Raw genomic sequence first — 19,673 nt, 5'->3', positions numbered from 1 at the left:
CTAGAGGAAAGGAGGGACAGGGGAGATATGATTCAGACGTTCAAATACTTGAAGGGTATTAACGTAGAACAAAATCTTTTCCAGAGAAAGGAAAATGGTAAAACCAGAGGACATAATTTGAGGTTGAGGGGTGGTAGATTCAGGGGCAATGTTAGGAAATTCTACTTTACGGAGAGGGTAGTGGATGCCTGGAATGCGCTCCCGAGAGAGGTGGTGGAGAGTAAAACTGTGACTGAGTTCAAAGAAGCGTGGAATGAACACAGAGGATTTAGAATCAGAAAATAATATTAAAGATTGAACTAAGGCCTGTACTGGGCAGACTTGCATGGTCTGTGTCTGTGCATGGCCGTTTGGAGGAGGATGGGCAGGGGAGGGCTTCAATGGCTGGGAGGGTGTAGATGGGCTGGAGTAAGTCTTAACAGAGATTTCGGCAGTTGGAACCCAAGCACAGTACTGGGTAAAGCTTTGGATTCTTGCCCAGAAATAGCTAAGAAGAAAAAATTAAAATTGAATCAGGTTGGGCAGACTGGATGGACCATTCAGGTCTTTATCTGCCGTCATCTACTATGTTACTACGTAAAACGATTGGTAATATTGGGTTCAACAAGGCCTACTTAAGCCTATCAATTCTGAGCGTATAAACTATTTTAATACCTGGAAAATATGAATGGTACACAAATGTTAAACATAGTAAACAACTGATAAACCCAGCACTGCCTTCACTGGAGAATGAACTGCAAATGAAGCACAAATTATAGTACCAATCACTAAACTCACCACCAGAAAAACACACATTGCAACAATACTATAGAACCTTTCAAAATCTTTGATAAGCATAAAACAGAAATAGTGGTATTCAAATTATTGAACATAATTCCAAAAGCAAATATTATATGTCACACTGCTAAGTGTTCCTAACACAGGTGAATTTGTACATTTATGACAGTGGCATTGCAAAAACAAAAGGCATGTATTGTACAGAATAAAATTTTGGGCTTCTTTTACTAAGCTGCGATAGTGGTTTTAGCGCATAGAATTGCCTCGCGTGCTAGACGCTAACGCCAGCATTGAGATAGCATTAATTCTAGTCACATAGCGCTAAAAACGCCATCGCAGCTTAGTAAAAGGAGCCCATTGTCTTTAGGAAGATATAGGTAGACTCTTTTTTTTTTTTTTTTTTTAAATAATTGACCCTGAAAATTGATAAAATTCAGTCTCTGTGTCACAGATGCCAAACTTGAAGGAATGTTTTGATGCAGCTATTCATGCAGAATTGCTGCCAGTTTGAGAGTGATAGTGTAGTGTCCAGTGTAAGGATAATTTATGATAAAAATCTCAAGTCTGTATTTACTTTTGCTCTGGAACTATAGAAGCTGATAAACTGGTCAGAATCTGTTGCAAGAAACTGTGACAAATTTTTCAGGTGGGCTTTTGTATCCATGATGCTCATACTAGCTTTGTTGCAACTAGCAAAAATGAGCACTCTTGACCAATTAGTCTCAATTTTACAAGCAGCTAAAATGAAATTTTATTAGGTGTAAGAATATCAGAGCCCTTGTTTATATCAGTCTTTTTTTTACATTGAATTACACATTTTTAAAAATTGTATTGCCTCTTTTCTCTCTCACAATCTAAATCAGTGTCTCTCAAACTTTCTTGAGCCAGGGCACACTAAAGGTAGTGGCCACGGCTTGAGGCACCCAGAAGTGCGCAGACGTCACCGTGATGGCATCACGCACATGCGGCACATCATCACGTTGATGTCCGCGCATGTGTAGAGGTCCTCCAGATGGGCCCTGAGATGCCAGTAGGGGAAGAGGGCCGGAGAGAAGGAGAGGCACTGGTGCCAGCTGATTGCCTACAGCAGTGTTTCTCAACTACTTCAAGCTAAGTACCCCTAAGCCTAACAAATATCCACTGAGTACCCCAACCATAGACCTCCCTAGGCCCAGATCCCACCCCCTTTACTAATTGTAATGCAATTTTTTCCATTCATTTTTCATATACACACATTATACACAGCAGATATAAATTCTGAAAACTGACACATTTCAATCACTATATTGAAAATAAAATCATTTTACCTACCGGCGATCCTCTGCAGGCTTCTGTAATTAGCTTTAAAGATGAGACCGGGAGGCCAGGGGGGAAACCGGAGGACGCTAGAGAGAAGGGGGAAACATGAAATCCTTCGACGAATTGGGCAGCGCTGGCACTGTACCACATAGGGAAGTCAGCTGGCAGGCATCTCTCTTCATCCTCAGTGTGCCGCGGCACACTTGGAATCTCAGGAGGTACACTAATGTGCCTTGGCACACAGTTTGAGATACAGTGATCTAAATGCTTCAGAAGTTCAGTATGATCAGAATTACATGTAATATCACAGAAAAGGGAGCAAATGAGAAACTTACAGCAATGTAATTCTCACAGAGCAGTTTGCTAGTACATACATAAATAATTGCTGTTATATCACCTCAAGCCTATAATACTAATAACTTAAACAAATGAACCCCAAAGGCTTCAATGCAACTTCAATAGCAATTGCTGATTTTAGAAGCCACCTTTATTATCGTTGGCTCTAAGCTTGGGAAAAACAGAACAGTAAAAAAAACTCAGACAAACATACCAAAAAACAAAACATGTTCATCAAAAACCCAAACTTACCACATGCAAATAAAAGTTTAACTGTGACATAATCAGCAATATTCACCCGTAATTTAGATGGCATAGATTAAAAAAATAAATCATAAAATTTCACCGGAATGTGCACAATTTCAGTCACTTATCCGTCATTTTTATCCACCAAACGCACTGTAGCTGCTCAAACAACTTTGAAGATTGAATGAATAATAAGAGTTCACTATAATCCACTGTGACTGAAAACTCAGTTCTGGAGTTTGTAAAATAAAGTTGTGGGTACAATTGTGGTAGTAAAATAGTTGTCCTTACTTTGAAATTAAGTGATCCTGTTTTCAGTTGAAAGATGAGACCCCCATATCAATTTACAGGAGTTTAAAGGCTATGCATGAGTGAAAATTTCTCTTGCATCAACTTGGCCCAGAAAGAATTAGCAGTTTCTGGGCTGGTAGAGACAAGTCTTGTTCATTTTTCCCTGTAAGTCTAAACCTAACAAGGGGCAAAACCTTACTCAGCGACAATTAAAGATTTAGGGATCCTTTTACTAAAGCTTGATATGGTGCATGGCACTTAGCGCATGCTAATGTCTATTACTCCACTGGTTACCCTTGGAAGCAAGAGTGCAGTTCAAGTTTGCCTGTCACTGTTTCAAATCCATTCTTTGTTCGGCCCCCTTATACTTGGTTCCCCATTTTACCTTAGACTGTCCATCCAGACCCACTCGCAGAGCTCATCTCTTCAGCCATCCAACTCTAAAGACCTGCTGTTACAAAAGATACCTGAACAGAACATTTGCCTTCCAAGCAGGTCATCTAAATGATTGGCAATACTATCTTGCGCTCCTCATCCTACCTAAACTTCAGAAAATTATTAAAAACTAACCTATTTAACCGATTTGTAACCTAAGACCTCTTACCCGACCCTTCTCCCCCAAGATCTCTTTTGTCATACGTCTTCTTCCTGCTCACCGTACATTTGACCCCTTATATTGTACCTGTTCCCTGCTTACATATATTAATTGTATCTGTATTCGCTGATTGTCCAGCCCTTCTTTGTTGTAAACCGCCTCGAACTACTACGGCTTTGGCAGTATATAAGAAATAAAATTATTATTAAAATTATTATTATTAGCGCATGCTAAGCTTTAGTAAAAGGGTCCCTTACCATTGCTCAAGAGTTTAAGGTAGAAATCTTGTACTAGTGTTTTGTTAACTTTTATTTATTTATGTTTATTCATAGTGTTGTTCCTCAAACTACAGTGATACTGAACAATGAGCGACAAAACTCTGTGGTGGCCAAGATGGTTGGGCAGGAAGAACCTTTGAATAGAACTTCAGAATCCCTGGAAAATATATTAAGCAGGTCAGTATAATTGCTCACTAGTTTTTTTTCTCCTGTCTTCTTGTGATAGTTAAAACAAGCATGCCCTTTGCCAAAGGTATAGCTGCAATTGCATACTTTAGAAAGGAGTAAATGTAAGCAGGCTAAAATCAAAAATAGATATTTTTTGTGATTACAAAGAGGTAAAACAAAGCAGATGCTTCACTACTAAAGCAGTAATTTATCAGCTATTGTCTTAGTGGAAACACCTGTATTATGGTTATTGTGCTGTTCGTAAGTGAAAGCAGATCCTCCATTTCAGTATGCCTTCTTGGAAATGATAATTAGAGGCATCTTTTTATTGAAGCTGTTTTACATTGAGGACTTCTGAAGTTTTAAGAAAAACTTAGAATAATCTAGAGTCATATATTTGGTCATATTATATAAGAGAAAACAAAACAAAAAAAAATTCATTTTATTATGTTATGCTTTCTATTCCGCCTTTACATATTCAGTTCAAGGTTGGATTATAGTACAGCAGTTGAATCAGTTACCCAGGAAGCTACAATGGACAGTTTGACATGGACATTCAATAGAGTTGCTAGTACAGTTAAAGCAGTACAGTTACTAATATAGTTAGGTCATAGTTGCAAATGCATAGAATACTTCTGCTCGGTCTTCAACTACTGAATGAATACTTCTGCTCGGTCTTCACCTGCGAGGCACCGGGGCACGGTCCTCAGTTGCAGGCAAGGCCCAGCGTGGATGACTCGTTTCAGAATTTCGAGTTCACACCTGGCGACGTCTACTACAAACTGGCAAGACTCAAGGTGAACAAAGCCATGGGACCGGACAATCTACACCCCAGGGTGCTCAGTGAGCTGCGTGATGTCATGGCAGAACCGCTATCAGGACTCTTCAATCTCTCCCTAAGTTCGGGGAGAGTCCCCATAGACTGGAAAACAGCTAACGTCGTTCCACTGCACAAAAAGGGTTGCAGGGCTGAGGCTGCAAACTACAGACCGGTGAGTCTCACATCAATAGTATTCAAACTCATGGAAACACTAATCAAATGTAAATTAGATGCAATCTTGGATGAGGAGAATCTACGGGATCCCAGTCAACACGGATTCATCAAGGGTAGGTCCTGCCAATCCAATCTCATCAGCTTCTTTGACTGGGTAACAAAACAACTAGACTTGGGAGAATCCTTGGACGTTGTATACCTAGACTTCAGCAAAGCTTTTGATAGTGTCCCGCAACGCAGGCTGTTGAGCAAGATGAAATCAATGGGGCTGGGAGAAACACTAACTACATGGGTCAATGACTAGCTGAGTGGCAGACTTCAGAGGGTGGTAGTTAACGGTACCCTCTCTAAAACATCGGAGGTGACCAGTGGAGTACCGCAGGGCTCAGTCTTGGGCCCGCTCCTTTTCAACATATTCATAGGGGACTTAACTCAGGGGCTTCAAGGTAAGATAACGTTATTCGCTGACGCCGCCAAACTATGCAATATAGTGAGAGACGGCAATTCACCCGATAGTATGACACAGGACCTACATTTGTTGGAGCTTTGGTCCTCGACCTGGCAGCTGGGCTTCAATGCTAAGAAATGCAAGATCATGCACCTCGGCAGCAGAAATCCGTGCAGAACTTACACCTTGAATGATGAGACCTTAGCTAGAATTTCAACAGAACGAGACTTGGGAGTGATCATCAGCGCAGACATGAAAACTGCTGATCATGTGGAGAAGGCTTCATCTAAGGCAAGACAGTTGTTAGGTTGCATCCGCAGGAGTTTCGTCAGCCGGAAGCCTGAAGTCATAATGCCATTATACAGAACCATGGTGAGACCTCATTTGGAGTACTGTGTGCAATTCTGGAGGCCACACTACCGAAAAGATGTGCTGAGAGTAGAGTCGGTGCAACGGATGGCCACCAGGATGGTCTCGGGGCTCAAGGATCATACGAGGAAAGGCTGAAAAATTTGCGGCTGTACTCACTCGAGGAACGTAGGGAGAGAGGAGACATGATCGAGACGTTTAAGTATATTACCGGCCGTATTGAGATGGAAGAAGAGATTCTCTTTCTCAAAGGACCCTCAGCCACAAGAGGGCATCCGCTCAAACTCAGGGGCGGGAAATTTCATGGTGACACCAGGAAATATTTCTTCACCGAGAGAGTGGTTGATCCTTGGAACGAGCTCCCGGTGCAAGTGATCGAGGCAAACAGCGTGCAAGAATTTAAGAGCAAATAGGATGCCCATGTGGGATCCCTTAGAGGGTTAAGCCAAGGGAACCTGTCACCAGGAGTGGGATCCCTAGGATAGTAGACTTGGGGGGGGGGGGGGGTCAGTAGAGTGGGCAGACCTGATGGGCTATGGTCCTTATCTGCCGTCATCTTTTATGTTTCTATCATTCCGGAGCTTCCTTTCAAATGGAAGAGATTTGACTCATGCACATTTATGCCATGTAGATATTTAAACATCTCTATCATATCTCCCCTCTCCCACCTTTCCTCAGAAGTATATATATTGAGATCTTTAAAATTCTGTCCCCATACGCCTTAAGACGGAGATCACTGATCATTTTAGTATCCTTTCTCTGGACCAACTCCATCCTGTTTATATCTTTTTGAAGGTGCAGTCTCCAGAATTGTACACAGTATTCTGGAGTCTCACCAGAGTCATACAGGGGCATTAATACCTTTTTTTTTACTGGCCATACCTCTCCCTATGCACCCTTGCATTCTTCTAGCCTTCACCGTCACCTTTTCAACCTGTTTGGCTACCTTAAGATCATCACATACTATCACTTCCAAGTCCCACTTCTCTTTCATGCAGAAAAGTTCTTCACCCTCTAAATTGTACTGTTCCTTCAGGTTTTTTCAGCCCAAATACATGACCTTACCTTTCTTAGCATAAAATTTTAATGAAGTTTGAAAAATAGTCTGAAATGTGGCAGCTAAGGCCTTCATGATATTCACACCATCCGGCGTGTCTTCTCTATTGCAGATTTTGGTATTATCTGCAAAGAGGCAAATCTTACCTGACAACCCTTCAGCAATATTGCTTACAAAATTGTTAAAAAGAACAGGCCCAAGAACTGAATTTAGAGGTACACCACTGGTAACATCCCTTTCCTCAGTGAGCTCTGAAAAGGATTTAGGTCCCAATTCCTGCCCCATACTTTCTCTGTCTCTGTCATTTGGAAGTCAGGTACCTGGGGACATATCTTAAAGACCAGAAATCATCTTCCAAAACATGTCCAAATTTTATTATGAGCTTTACATTCCTTTTATATTATTCTACACGAATCAGTGTTGTCAGCATGTGACGTAAACACAAACCATATATGGACACAGGTCACATGAAACTTTAAAGACATCAGCATTTTTTCTATCTGGAGACTGAAGTCCACAGAGGGTCAGAAAAAGCCTTAACCAGCAGAGCTTCTAATCTAAATCTGTCTGTAAATACGGCTTAACAAAACAATTGAATTCACTTCACAACATCTCTGTTTAAACATACATGTCGTAGTATTTTCAAAAAGGGAAAGACAAACAGGGTCTGGTATTACAGCCTAAAACAAGGCCTAAGGACTTGATACGTGTCCCTTCAAGCTCTCCATTGACCACTACCCTCTGTCGCTTTCCACTCAATCAGTTTCTGACCTAGTCTGTCACTTTGGGGCCCTTCCCAAGGGCACCCAGTTATTTTTATTAGACACAGGTCATTTGAGACTGTAGCAGGGGAAGTTTCTCTAGAATGGAGAGGGCAGAAGCCTGATTGGAGTGGGTTGAGAATGGCTCAAGATGAAAGAAAGTCAAGACAAAGGTAGTGGACAGCACATTCAAGTAGTGTTTAAGAGAAGGGGGTAGACCGTGGTGGAGAGAGTGCTCAGGTCAATAGCCTGAAGGTTCCTGAATGTATTGGTGAGGATTGGTTGTATCTGAGGGGAAGGGTATTGAGTTGTGAAGGTTATCAGATGATGGTCTAAAAGTGGAAGAAATGAGGTGGAGAAGTTGACAGTTGAGGAGTCAGAGAAGAGGACAAGATCAAAGCAGTGGCCATTAATGTGTATGGGGTTAATAAAGCACAGCTGAAGATTGAATATAGATATTAGAGCAAGAAATTTTGAGGTGTCTTCATAATAAATGTTGAAATCATCGAGGATGAGAGAAGTAGATGAAGTTCGAGAAAGACAGTTAGAATCAGTGAGAAAGGAAGATAGTTTTATCAGGAGATCGATAAATGACCACTATTCAGAGAGGAAAGGTAATGAAAGATGGATGGGGTAGACTTCAAAGAAGGAGAGGTGAGACTGAGTTAGCCGAAGAGGTTAAAATCTATAGGTGCGGCCATGCCATAGAGTGATACAAAGGCATTGTAACATTTTCATCTTTGTTTTACATTCCTTTCCTGATCCTAACATTCTATTTGCTTTCTTAGCTGCCACCGAACATTGCGCTGAGGTTTTCAATGTATCCTTAACGAAGACACCTAGATCCTTTTCCTGGGCACTAACTCCTAACATTGAACCCTGCATCATATAGCTATAATTGTGTTCCTCTTTCCCACATGCATTACTTTGCACTTGCTGACATTAAACATCATCTGCCATTTTAACGCCCAGTCTTCCAGTCTAGCTAGGTCCTCTTGCGATTTTTCACAATCCTCTTGCGATTTAACAACTTTGTGTCATCAGCAAATTTAATTATCTTACTCACTTCCCCCTCTGTATTCACGGAGATAGGGGATCAGCATGGCCGCAAATACAGAAAAACTGCAAATAACTTTACGTATTTTATTCACAGTTTTTCTGTAAAAAACCTGAAAAAAGACACAAAACCGCGAATAACCTTACCTATTCCTATGAAGAAAGTGCTGCGATTTTCTCTGTACAACGCTGAGAGGATCAATTCTCTCTGTGCATCGCTGGGAGGATCGATTTTTCTCTGTGCATCGCTGGGAGCAGCGACTTCCTGTGATGTAAATTGGGGGCGGAGCCTACACACGACTAACTGAAACCGCGAACAATGAAATCACGAATACAGAGGGGGAAGTGTATTTCCATCTCTAGATCATTGATAAATATATTACAAAGCAGCAGTTCCTGCACAGACCCCTGGGGAATCCCACTATTTACCATTCTCCATTGAGAATATTGACCATTTAAACCTACTCTGTTTTCTGTCTTCCAACTAGTTCTTAATCCATAATAACACATTACCTCGTATCCCATGACTTTTTAAATTCCTCAGAAGTGTTTTATGAGGTACTTTGAAAATCCAAATACACAATATCAGCTGGCTCACCTTTATCCTTCAAAGAAATGCAGTAGATTGGTGTGGCAACATTTCCCTTGACTAAATCCATATTGGCTTTAAGAACATAAGAACTGCCATCTCCGGATCAGACCTACGGTCTATCGAGTCCGGTGATCCACACACGCGGGGAGGCCCAATCAGATGTACACCTGATGTAGTTTTAGTCACCCATATCCCTCTATGCCTCTCGTAAGGAGATGTGCATCTAATTTGCTTTTGAATCCTAGAACGGTGGATTCCGCAATAACCTCCTCTGGGAGAGCATTCCAGGTGTCCACCACTCGCTGCGTGAAGCAGAACTTCCTGACATTTGTCCTGGAGTTGTCCCCCCTTAGCTTCAGTCCATGTCCTCTTGTCCGTGTCACGTTGGCCATTGTAAATAATTTCTTTCCCTGCTCTATTTTGTCGATGCCTTTCAGTATTTTGAAAGTCTCAATCATATCCCCTCGCAGTCTCCTCTTCTCAAGGGAGAACAGTTCCAGTTTCTTAAGTCGTTCCTCATATTCCAAGTTCTCCATACCATTTATTAGCTTTGTTGCTCATCTCTGCACCTTCTCCAGCAGTTTTATATCCTTCTTTAGGTTGGGAGACCAATGTTGGACACCATATTCCAAGTGTGGTCTGACCATTGCCCTATAAAGCGGCATTATAACTTTCTCCGATTTACTCGTGATTCCTTTCTTTATCATGCCCAACATTCTATTTGCTTTCATTTTGTTCTTTATAATAGTCTCTGCCATTTTGCCTAGCATCGCTGTCATACTCATCGGTCCATCATTTCCAGGATCACCTCTGGAATCCTTTTTAAAAATCGGCATCATGTTGGCCACCCTCCAGTCTTCTAGTACTAAGCTGGATTTTAAAGAAAATTTACTAAAGCAATTAATAATAGACATCATTTTCCATTGAAAGTACATTTATACGTAGGGGGAGGGGAGAGGGTAGAAAGTTCCTTTATTGGTCTTATTAATAGATAAGAATACAATATTTATATGATATTTTGAATTAAATTACTCGTGGGAAGAGTGGATGGGGAAGGAATAAATTTATGTATGTAAAATCATAATTGAATGAATTTCAAGTAATGTGTAAAAGTTTCAAATGATGTAATATTGTGTACTCGATGTAAGATGAAAAATGAATAAAGAATTTGAAAAAAAAAAAAGAAAATTTACTAACAATAGCTCTGTAAATTCATTTTTCAATTCTATCAGCATTCTGGGATGTATACCATCCAGTCCAGGCGATTTGCTATTGTTCAATTTGTCAAATTGACCTATTACATCTTCCAGTGTTAGAGATTTTTTTGATTCATCAGAATTGAACACCATTTCTGGCACCAGTAACTCCCCCACATCTTCCTTGTCTTCCCTGTGAGCCCCTTTTATTCTTTGGTCGTTTAGTGGTCCAACTGATTCTCTACCTGGCTTCTTGCTTTTAATATACCTTCCAGCGCAATCTTTTGTTCAAGGTCTCTCTTTGCCTTCTTTATTAGCGCCTTGCATTTCCCTTTATCATTCCTTATGCTGTTTACAATTGTTTTCAGTCGGATCCTTCTTCCACTTTCTGAAGGATTCTCTAATAGCTTCCTTCTCCTCACTCATTAACCATGCCGGCTGCCGATTGTTCTTCCTTACTTTTTTTTTTTTAATACATGGAATATATCTAGTCTGGGCTCCCATGGCGGTATTTTTGAATGACATCCACACCTGTTGTACATTTTTGTTGTTTTCAGCTCTCCTCTGAGTTTCTTTTTTACCATTCTCCTCATGTTATTATAGTCTCCTTTTTTAAAGTTAAGTGCTGTTGTTTTGGATTTCCTGTGTGAACTTATTCCAGGGATTATATCAAATCAGATCATCTTATGATCACTGTCATCAAGCAGCCCCAGCACCATTACCTCCCACACCAATTCATGCATTCCACCAAGAACTAGTTCTAAAATTGCTTCACCTCTTATTAGTTCCTAAACCACCTGCTGCATACAGCAGTCCTTGATTTCATCAAGGAATTTTATCTCCCTACCTAGCATACCATGATGTTACATTTACCCAGTCAATATTGGAGTAGTTTAAATCACCCATTATTATTATGGTACCACTTGTCTCCTGCAGCTTTCCAAAGTATGTAAAACTTGACAAAAATAGAAATGTTAAGTGCCTCCAGAGAGTTTGGAGAGACAATTTGTTTATTTCACAAAATGAACCATTGATGAGATTTTGAGCAGGAAATGACTGACTGTTCTTTGGGCAGCATTCTCATTTACATATATGCTCTTGTAAACCACAGAAATTGAGTAATGGTTCAGAATGACTTTTGAGGTGCCTCTCATATATTATATGCATTATATATTGCGTATTTATTTTTTTGTTAATGCAGAATTTCAGAGATATTAATTGGTTATTTTGGTTGCTGTTTATATTATGGTTTATTAATATTTGGAGTAATATAGCAGCAAAAGGGCTAATAGTCAATGGAGTGACGGTATTTAAGTGTCATGGTAAAAATGCAACAAACAGTGGTAAGGACAGGCAAGAGAGGGTAAAGAAATATGGGGTAGATTCCTGAGAACTGGTTTAACTATTGCCCCATTGGGAAGGGGGGCGGTCCAAGATGGCAGCAGTATAGTGAAATGCTCCCGACTTGGACTCTGAGAATTTTTTTCTGTCCTCACAAAATGATGCATTCAAAAAGAAAGGGAAGCGTTCGGCCTGATCCCTTGGCAGTCAGAACCTCCTCACCTGCTCAGCGTTCCATTAGAGAGTTTGGTTTCACTTCAATCCTGCAAGTATCCGGAGGTCAGTCTGCTGTATCCTTTGCGGAAGGAGACACCAAAGATTTGGACTTGGGCTTCAACATCTCCCTGTCTCATCCGGGTTCTGTACCTCCACCTTGCCCTGCTTCCATCGCGGCACTGCTGATGGATCCTGGCGAGGAAGACTCGGCTGGGGAAACCCCAATCCAAGGGGCAGTAGCCGCAAGAGCTGTGAAGGAGCAGAGAGCTGGGAGTGGTAGTGAAAAACCGAAGGCAATAACACTGGAGAGCATTTGGGAAGCTCTCCAGACATTGAACACTTCAGTCACCAAATCTTCCAATGAAGTTTCAACTTTAGTAAGTACTGTAACTGCTCTGGGGAAGAAATTAGATGGGACAAAGGATGAATTTTCCCTACAGATGAAGAATGTTTCAGACAGAACTGATAAATTGCAAGAAGTAACAACTGGATTAATAAAAGGAAAAGTTATTCTTAATCGAAAAATTGAACAATTTGAGAATTACAACCACAGATTGAATTTGAGGCTATTGAATTTCTCTAAATCCCTGAGTGTGACCCCTATTGAGTTGTTTAAAAAATATTTGATTGAAGTCCTAGGTTTTCCACTTGAAAATATACCTCCTATTAATCGTAACTATTATTTGCCGGTGAAAAAAGAAATGGAAGCCACTTCAGAGAATTTACAAAAGAATTTAGATGAATCACCTTTAAATATTACAGATATATTGGAATCAACTATTACAGAAAATTCTGAAAGAGCGACCCTATTGGTGTCTTTTGTATTTGAGCAGGATGTTAATAATATCTTTAAGTTGTTTTTTTGTAATTCTCAGAAATTATACTATGGTAAAAAACATCTGGATATTTCCAGATGTGACTAGACATACTCAAGATCGTAGAAAATTATTTATTTGCAATGAGACCAGATGTGATCTCTTTTGGAGCTTCGTTCCTATTGTCCTATCCTTGTAAGTGCTTGGTAAAATACTTAGTTTCAAAATATGTATTCTTTACCCCAGAACAATTAAAAGCATTTATAGATTTGAAGAGGCTGGTAACTTGAAGTGCCTAATGTTACAGAACAGTTAAATATGATAGCGGGATATCCTGTTATGCCATTCCTGTTTAATTATATTTGAAAATTGATAATATCCTTATTATTTTCCTTCAGCCTCCCTCCAAAGTCACTGTGGGAGGTCTAAGAAAGATGTAATTTTTTTTCCTATTGTTTTCATTCTTCTTACAACTTACTTCTGTATTTCCTTAACAAGAGTTGTTTTTGTAATTAATTTCAAAATGTTAGAAAATTAAAAAACAAAACAAAACAATTGCCCCCTTCTGCCCATCCAAGCTACTTGAATGTGCTGTTCACTATGGCCTGGACTTCCTTTCATCTCAAGCTATTCTTGACCCACTTCAGTCAGACTTTTTGCCCACTGCATTCCATGGAAACTGCCCTTGCTCAGGTCTCCAGTGACATGTTTCTGGCCAGATTCAAAAGCCTCTATTCTATCCTCATCCTTCTCAATCTATCTGCTGTTTTCGACACTGTTGATCACCACCTTCTCCTTGATACACTGTCCTCACTGGGATTCCAGGGTTCTGTTCTCTCCCTGGTTTTCTTCCTACATCTCCCACTGCACTTTCAGTGTATGCAATGGTGGATCCTCCTCCACTGCTATCCCACTGTCAATCGGTGTTCCTCAGTGCACTGATCTCCTTCCGTGGTTTTCAGCACACCTCTATGCTGATGACTCTCAGAGCTACCTCTCCACACCAGATATCTCTTCAGGAATCCAAGCCTGAGTCTCAATCTCCCTGTATGACATTGCCGCCTGGATGTCTCACCGCCATATAAAACTGAATATGGCTAAGACCGAGCTCTTTATCTTTCCACAGAAACCTACCAGGTTTTGGGCGCAGACTGCCTTTCCCGCCCCGACCACATGACAGGATCAGTGGGGGCAGAGGTTGGAGTTGGTCTCTGGCCGGCTGGCAGTCCGAAGATCTTTATTCTTGGCCATTTGGAGCTGTTCTGAGGCAGAAAAGTCTCTTTTTCTCTACTCAGCTGCTGTAAACGCTGACAAGGAAAAAGCACTGCAGGAACTCCATTATTTTCTATGGGAACTTCAGGGGTGGCTTGGAAAACATTTTAAAACCCATTGTTCACAGTTTCTGTGGGTAGGGTTCAGGTCCAAAAAGCAAAAATGCAAGCAGTTATAAAACCAATAGTTACCACAAGAAATACTCAGCTTAATGAAAAATGCATAACATTATAATCACAATCCAGTTTGTTTTTTTTTAAGGAAAAAAGGATCTCAGACATCCATACCACAGACCAATTAAAGGTCAGTTGGCAATACTTGGATGGTGGTATCTTTCATCGACCTTTATGCTGTGTCTGTTGTATCAAATAGACATCAGAAAAGCCATACAGAGAAATAGCCGAGACAAAATCTTAAAGAAAACCTATACCATTGTAACAGTGTTACTCAAAATGATTTGGCAGGATTTCTTCATTAACAATGTAGCATATAACTCCCTCAGTATAACATCTGAACTGCTAGCTTGCTTTTTGGACCTGCTAGCAGTTCCAATTTTACATTGAGGAAATTTCTCTGTATGGCTTTTCTGATGTTTGCTTGATACAATAGACACAGCAGTTGATTTTGTAGCCTAAAGCTCTACAATATTGATTTCAATAAGAAATTATTTATTTCATTTAAGATTAAAATAATTTATCACATATATTTAAAAAACTCTATAAAGAATTGATAAAAAATTAAAATAAAGGTTTTTTTTAAGGATCGATGAAAGATACTACTATCTAAGTATTGCCAACTGACCTTTAATTGGTCTGTGGTATCGATGTCTGAGATCCTTTTTTCCTTTTCCAAAAAACCCCCCAAACAAACTGTATTGTGATTACAATGTTATGCATGTTTCATTAAGTTGAGTTCAGGTTCCTTACTTCCCCAAATCACTATTTTTTATTTTTGGATTTTGTTTATTTTTGTCATTTTTGGTGCAAATTTGTGATGGTGGCCATCTTAGATTTTAAAATTGATCTTTTTTTGCTAACTTTGAATTCTGCCTCAAAAACCCCTCGATTTGACTCAAGATCAATTGGAGTGGACTCCCCAGCCCCTAATCTATTGGATTTGGACATTGATTGCGCTGGATCAGTGATTTTTGAAACGTACTATAGCACACAGGGGAAGTGGCGGGATCTTCTGACTTTGCCTCCTCCATGTCCTCTTGGGCTGGGTAGCTGTCCTGGGTCTGTGCCTTCCAAAAGAAATCTCGTCCAGGGGCTGTTCTGAAATCTGATGCAGTTCACCTGCGTTCTGAGTCTGGGGACTCTTTTGATGCACCACATGTATCTCAACAGTACCCTGTCATGGTTGTGGAGTGGGCCTTATCACCTTATTTGGCTTCTCTGAACGGCATTTCCTCAGTCCCCGAGGCTTTTTCGGTCTATGATATCTGTGGCGAAGCTTCCTTTCTGGAGCTCTTTTGTCTTGCTGTGCCAGATTTCGATTGCAGTAGTTGCCATGCAGATTTTCTGTTTCTTCTGTCTCTTACCACTGTATTTAATTTGGATCCGGCTGATGCCTTTGCTGAGACTAGTTTTATCGGCCTCCCTGAGCATCCGGATTTGAAGGTTCTGCTCTTTTGAATTTATAGCAGGCTTCGGTCGGCTTTTTATGGCTGATGTTCTGAAAGAGCTCTATTTGGATTTTTCACTTTCCAGGCTTCGGTCTTGGTCCGTTCTCCTGTGTCTTTTCCATTCTGTCCATGGGTTTTCCATTCTGTCCATGGGTTTCAGAACAATGTGATCCCCGGTCAGCGTTTTCTGATCTGCTACAGCTGTGTCTCGATTTTATCATCTGAATCCTGCTCTTTGGTGGGTCTGAACAACCTGAGGTAGATTCTGTCATGGCGCTAGTTTCCATCGCACAGCCCTCCCTAGTCCTGGGGAGTAAAATTTCAGGATCGCAGGAGGCTGTTATGATATAAAATATTCTTTTCTAGCATCCTCAGGTAGCCGAATGGCAGTGGCCACTTCATTTCTGGCAAGTGCCTGTCATTCTGGCCTGCGCAATACATCCTCTGTAGTGGTGCTGGTACGGGTTGGTGTGGCTGCGGTGCCGGGTGTACTTTATGATCTCATTTGAGTCTTAGTACACGTTCTGTTGATGCAGAGTCTGACCGCAGGTCTCTTTGGACCAGTCTTTGGATATGGATGCTGTCTCGAGGATCTCCTTCAGCGGCCGTCCTCTCAAGGGCCGGATTCTTGTCGGTATAGGTCAGGATGACCTCTTCTCAGGTGGGATGCACAACGCCCTATGCTGCTCCCTGTAATCCTGTTTCGCTGGCCTTTGGGAGGGGATCATAGTTCTCTTCGTTTCTCCCACAGGTGTCATAGGGATATTCAGATTTTTCCTCCTAGAGACATTAACAGGTCTATGCTTCTGTTACCACGGTTCTGATTCTCTCTCTCTCTCTCTCTCTCTCTCTCTGTGTCTCTGTCTCACACACAGACGCACACACTCACATACACACACACACTTTCCTCACTTGCAGGCTGTCTTCTACTGTTTTATCAGAGTGGATTTGACTTTCATCAGATACTTGTTAAGCCTACTTTGCCTGCCTCTGGCTTGGTTTCTGGTGTCTGGCAAGTCGCCAGCAACAGAGTCCTGGGTCTGCAATATTCTGCAGTGCCTCTTAGTCTTTGGGATGCCTGAACCTGTTCCAGTACCATGAATGAGGACTTAGGCGGATGCTCCTTATACTTCCTCGTGCTGGAAGGGCTCAGTGATTTGGAGACATATTATGGTTCTACGGTCCCACTTCTTGTGAATTCCCCTTTTCTGAGTGGTCTCCAGGGGAGTTTCTAGTGTCCTTGGATCTCCCAGAGATTTACCTCCATATTTCAATCTCCCCAGAGCAATGCAGGGATTCTGGACCAGCGCGGACCGCCTCCATCAAATCAATCTTCTGGAACTCAGAGCCATCTTCAATGCTCTTCAAGCTTTTCAACATCTGCTTCACAACATGGTGGTCCTCATCCGCACAGACAATCAGGTCGCCATGTATTATGTCAACAAGCAGGGGGGCACGGGCTCGGCCTCCCTCTGCCAGGAAGCTCTCAGAGTCTGGGATTGGGCGGTTCGCCACAATGCCTTCCTCAAAGCTGTCTACATTCAGGGGAAGGACAATGTCTTGGCGGACAACTTAAGTCGTCTCCTCCAGCCTCACGAATGGACTCTGCATTCCTCGCCCCTTCATCAGATCTTTGCACAGTGGGGGACGCCCCAGATAGACCTCTTTGCGGCTCCCCACAACTTCAAACTGCCTCACTTTTGCTCCAGGATCTACACTCCTCATCGCCTCGAGGCAGATGCCTTTCTGCTGGATTGGGGGAATCGCTTTCTGTATGCGTTTCCTCCATTTCCTCTCATTCAAAAGACTCTGGTCAAGTCGGACCATGCCACCATGATTCTAATAGGTCCTCGGTGGCCCAGACAACCTTGGTTCTCCCTTCTACTTCAACTCAGCAGCAGGGAGCCATTCCTTCTTCCAGTGTTTCCTTCACTGCTTACTCAGCATCAGGGTTCTCTACTTCATCCCAACCTGCAGTCCCTCCACCTGACAGCTTGGTTCCTCTCAACGTAATGCCTCACCAGTTTTCCCAGGCGGTGAGGGATGTCTTGGAGGCTTCCAGGAAGCCTGCTACTCGTCAATGCTACTCCCAAAAATGGACTAGATTTTCTTCATGGTGTAGTTCTAACTCTAAGGAGCCTCAGCGAGCCTCCCTATCCTCTGTATTGGACTATCTTCTACACCTGTCTCAGTCTGGTCTCAAGTCGACATCTATACGAGTCCACCTGAGTGCTATTGCGGCTTTCCATCAGCCTCTACAGGGGAAACCTCTCTCTGTTCATCCTGTGGTTTCCAGATTTATGAAAGGACTTTTTCATGTCAATCCTCCTCTCAAACCGCCTCCAGTGGTTTGGGATCTCAATGTTGTCCTTTCTCAGCTTATGAAACCTCCTTTTGAGCCTCTGAGCAAGGCTCCACTTAAGTTTCTCACTTGGAAAGTGGTTTTTCTGGTGGCCCTCACATCTGCTCGCAGGGTCAGTGAGCTTCAGGCCTTGGTGGCGGACCCACCTTTCACAGTTTTCCATCATGACAAGGTGGTCCTCCGCACTCATCCGAAATTCCTGCCTAAGGTGGTCTCTGAATTTCATCTCAACCAATCCATTGTGCTTCCAGTGTTTTTTCCGAAGCCTCATTCTCATCCTGGAGAATCAGCTTTACACACTCTGGACTGTAAACGTGCTTTGGCTTTCTACTTGGATCGCACCAAACCACACAGAACTGCTCCCCAACTTTTTGTCTCCTTTGATCCCAACAAGTTTGGACGACCTGTATCGAAGCGCACCATCTCCAACTGGATGGCGGCTTGTATCTCTTTCTGCTATGCCCAGGCTGGATTACCCCTTCCCTGTAGGGTCACAGCCCATAAGGTCAGAGCAATGGCAGCCTCTGTAGCCTTCCTCAGATCGACGCCGATTGAGGAGATTTGTAAGGCTGCCACTTGGTCCTCGGTTCACACTTTCACCTCTCATTATTGTCTGGATATTTTCTCCAGAAGGGATGGACAGTTTGGCCAAACAGTGTTACAAAATTTATTCTCCTAAGTTGCCAACTCTCCCACCATCCCATTGAGGTTAGCTTGGAGGTCACCCACTAGTGAGAATACCTGCCTGCTTGTCCTGGGATAAAGCAATGTTACTTACCGTAACAGTTGTTATCCAGGGACAGCAGGCAGCTATTCTCACGTCCCACCCACCTCCCCTGGGTTGGCTTCTCTGCTAGCTACCTGAACTGAGGAGACACGCCCGGACCATCGGGCGGGAAGGCACTGGCGCATGCGTGGTGCGGGCATCTCGAAACTTCTGAGTTTCTTCAAGCAAGACATGCTTGTGAGACGTCCGTATCGGGGCTCTGTCGGATGACATCACCCACTAGTGAGAATAGCTGCCTGCTGTCCCTGGATAACAACTGTTATGGTAAGTAACATTGCTATTTGTGCGAGAACTAGTTCTGCTCCTAAGGATTGCATTAGGAGGTTGAACACTGATGGTGAAAGTGGGGATTCTTGAGGGAACCCCGCTGGGAGGGTGCCAACTACCAGAAAGTTCATCCTTACATACAGCATAATGCCAAGTGGTTAGGAAGCCATGGAACTTGTGTTGCCAGATTTCTTCTTTGAAAAAAGAGGATGCCTGGCCCTGCCCCATTCCTCCCCAGTCTCGCCCCATTCTGCTTCTGGCTCCACCTCATTCACCCCAAGCTCCGCCCCCCAAACCTCCCTGAGCTCAAAGGCCGCATTTGGAAACCTTCGCGCATTCGTGGATGTCGACATAATGTTGATGCAATGCGTGTGCATATAACGTCATCACAGTGACGGCTGTGCATGTGCAAAGGCTTCCAGATGCGGCCTCCAAGCTCAGGATTTCCAAAACCTGGACAAACTGCTGGGTTTTGGAAATCCCTCTGGGCAAGACTTGTCCAGGTTTTCCCGGATGTCTGGTAACC

General features: G+C 42.4%; 1 protein-coding gene across 3 annotated transcripts in view; it reads left to right on the top strand.

The window, feature by feature from the left end:
• Window positions 1-19,673, top strand: part of BANP (BTG3 associated nuclear protein) — a 607,582-nt gene that overhangs the window by 150,771 nt on the left and 437,138 nt on the right. For all 3 annotated transcript variants that reach the window (XM_033941785.1, XM_033941784.1, XM_033941783.1), the window contains exon 5: window positions 3,877-3,999. In XM_033941785.1, coding sequence (XP_033797676.1) covers window positions 3,877-3,999 — 123 coding nt within the window. The remainder of the gene's footprint in view (window positions 1-3,876; window positions 4,000-19,673) is intronic.

The sequence above is a fragment of the Geotrypetes seraphini genome, chromosome 4 (assembly GCF_902459505.1).
Source record: "Geotrypetes seraphini chromosome 4, aGeoSer1.1, whole genome shotgun sequence".
Classification (NCBI taxonomy): Eukaryota; Metazoa; Chordata; class Amphibia; order Gymnophiona; family Dermophiidae; genus Geotrypetes; species Geotrypetes seraphini.
The sequence above is the reverse complement of the archived record's forward strand: the minus strand, read 5'-3'. Positions and strand labels throughout refer to the sequence as shown.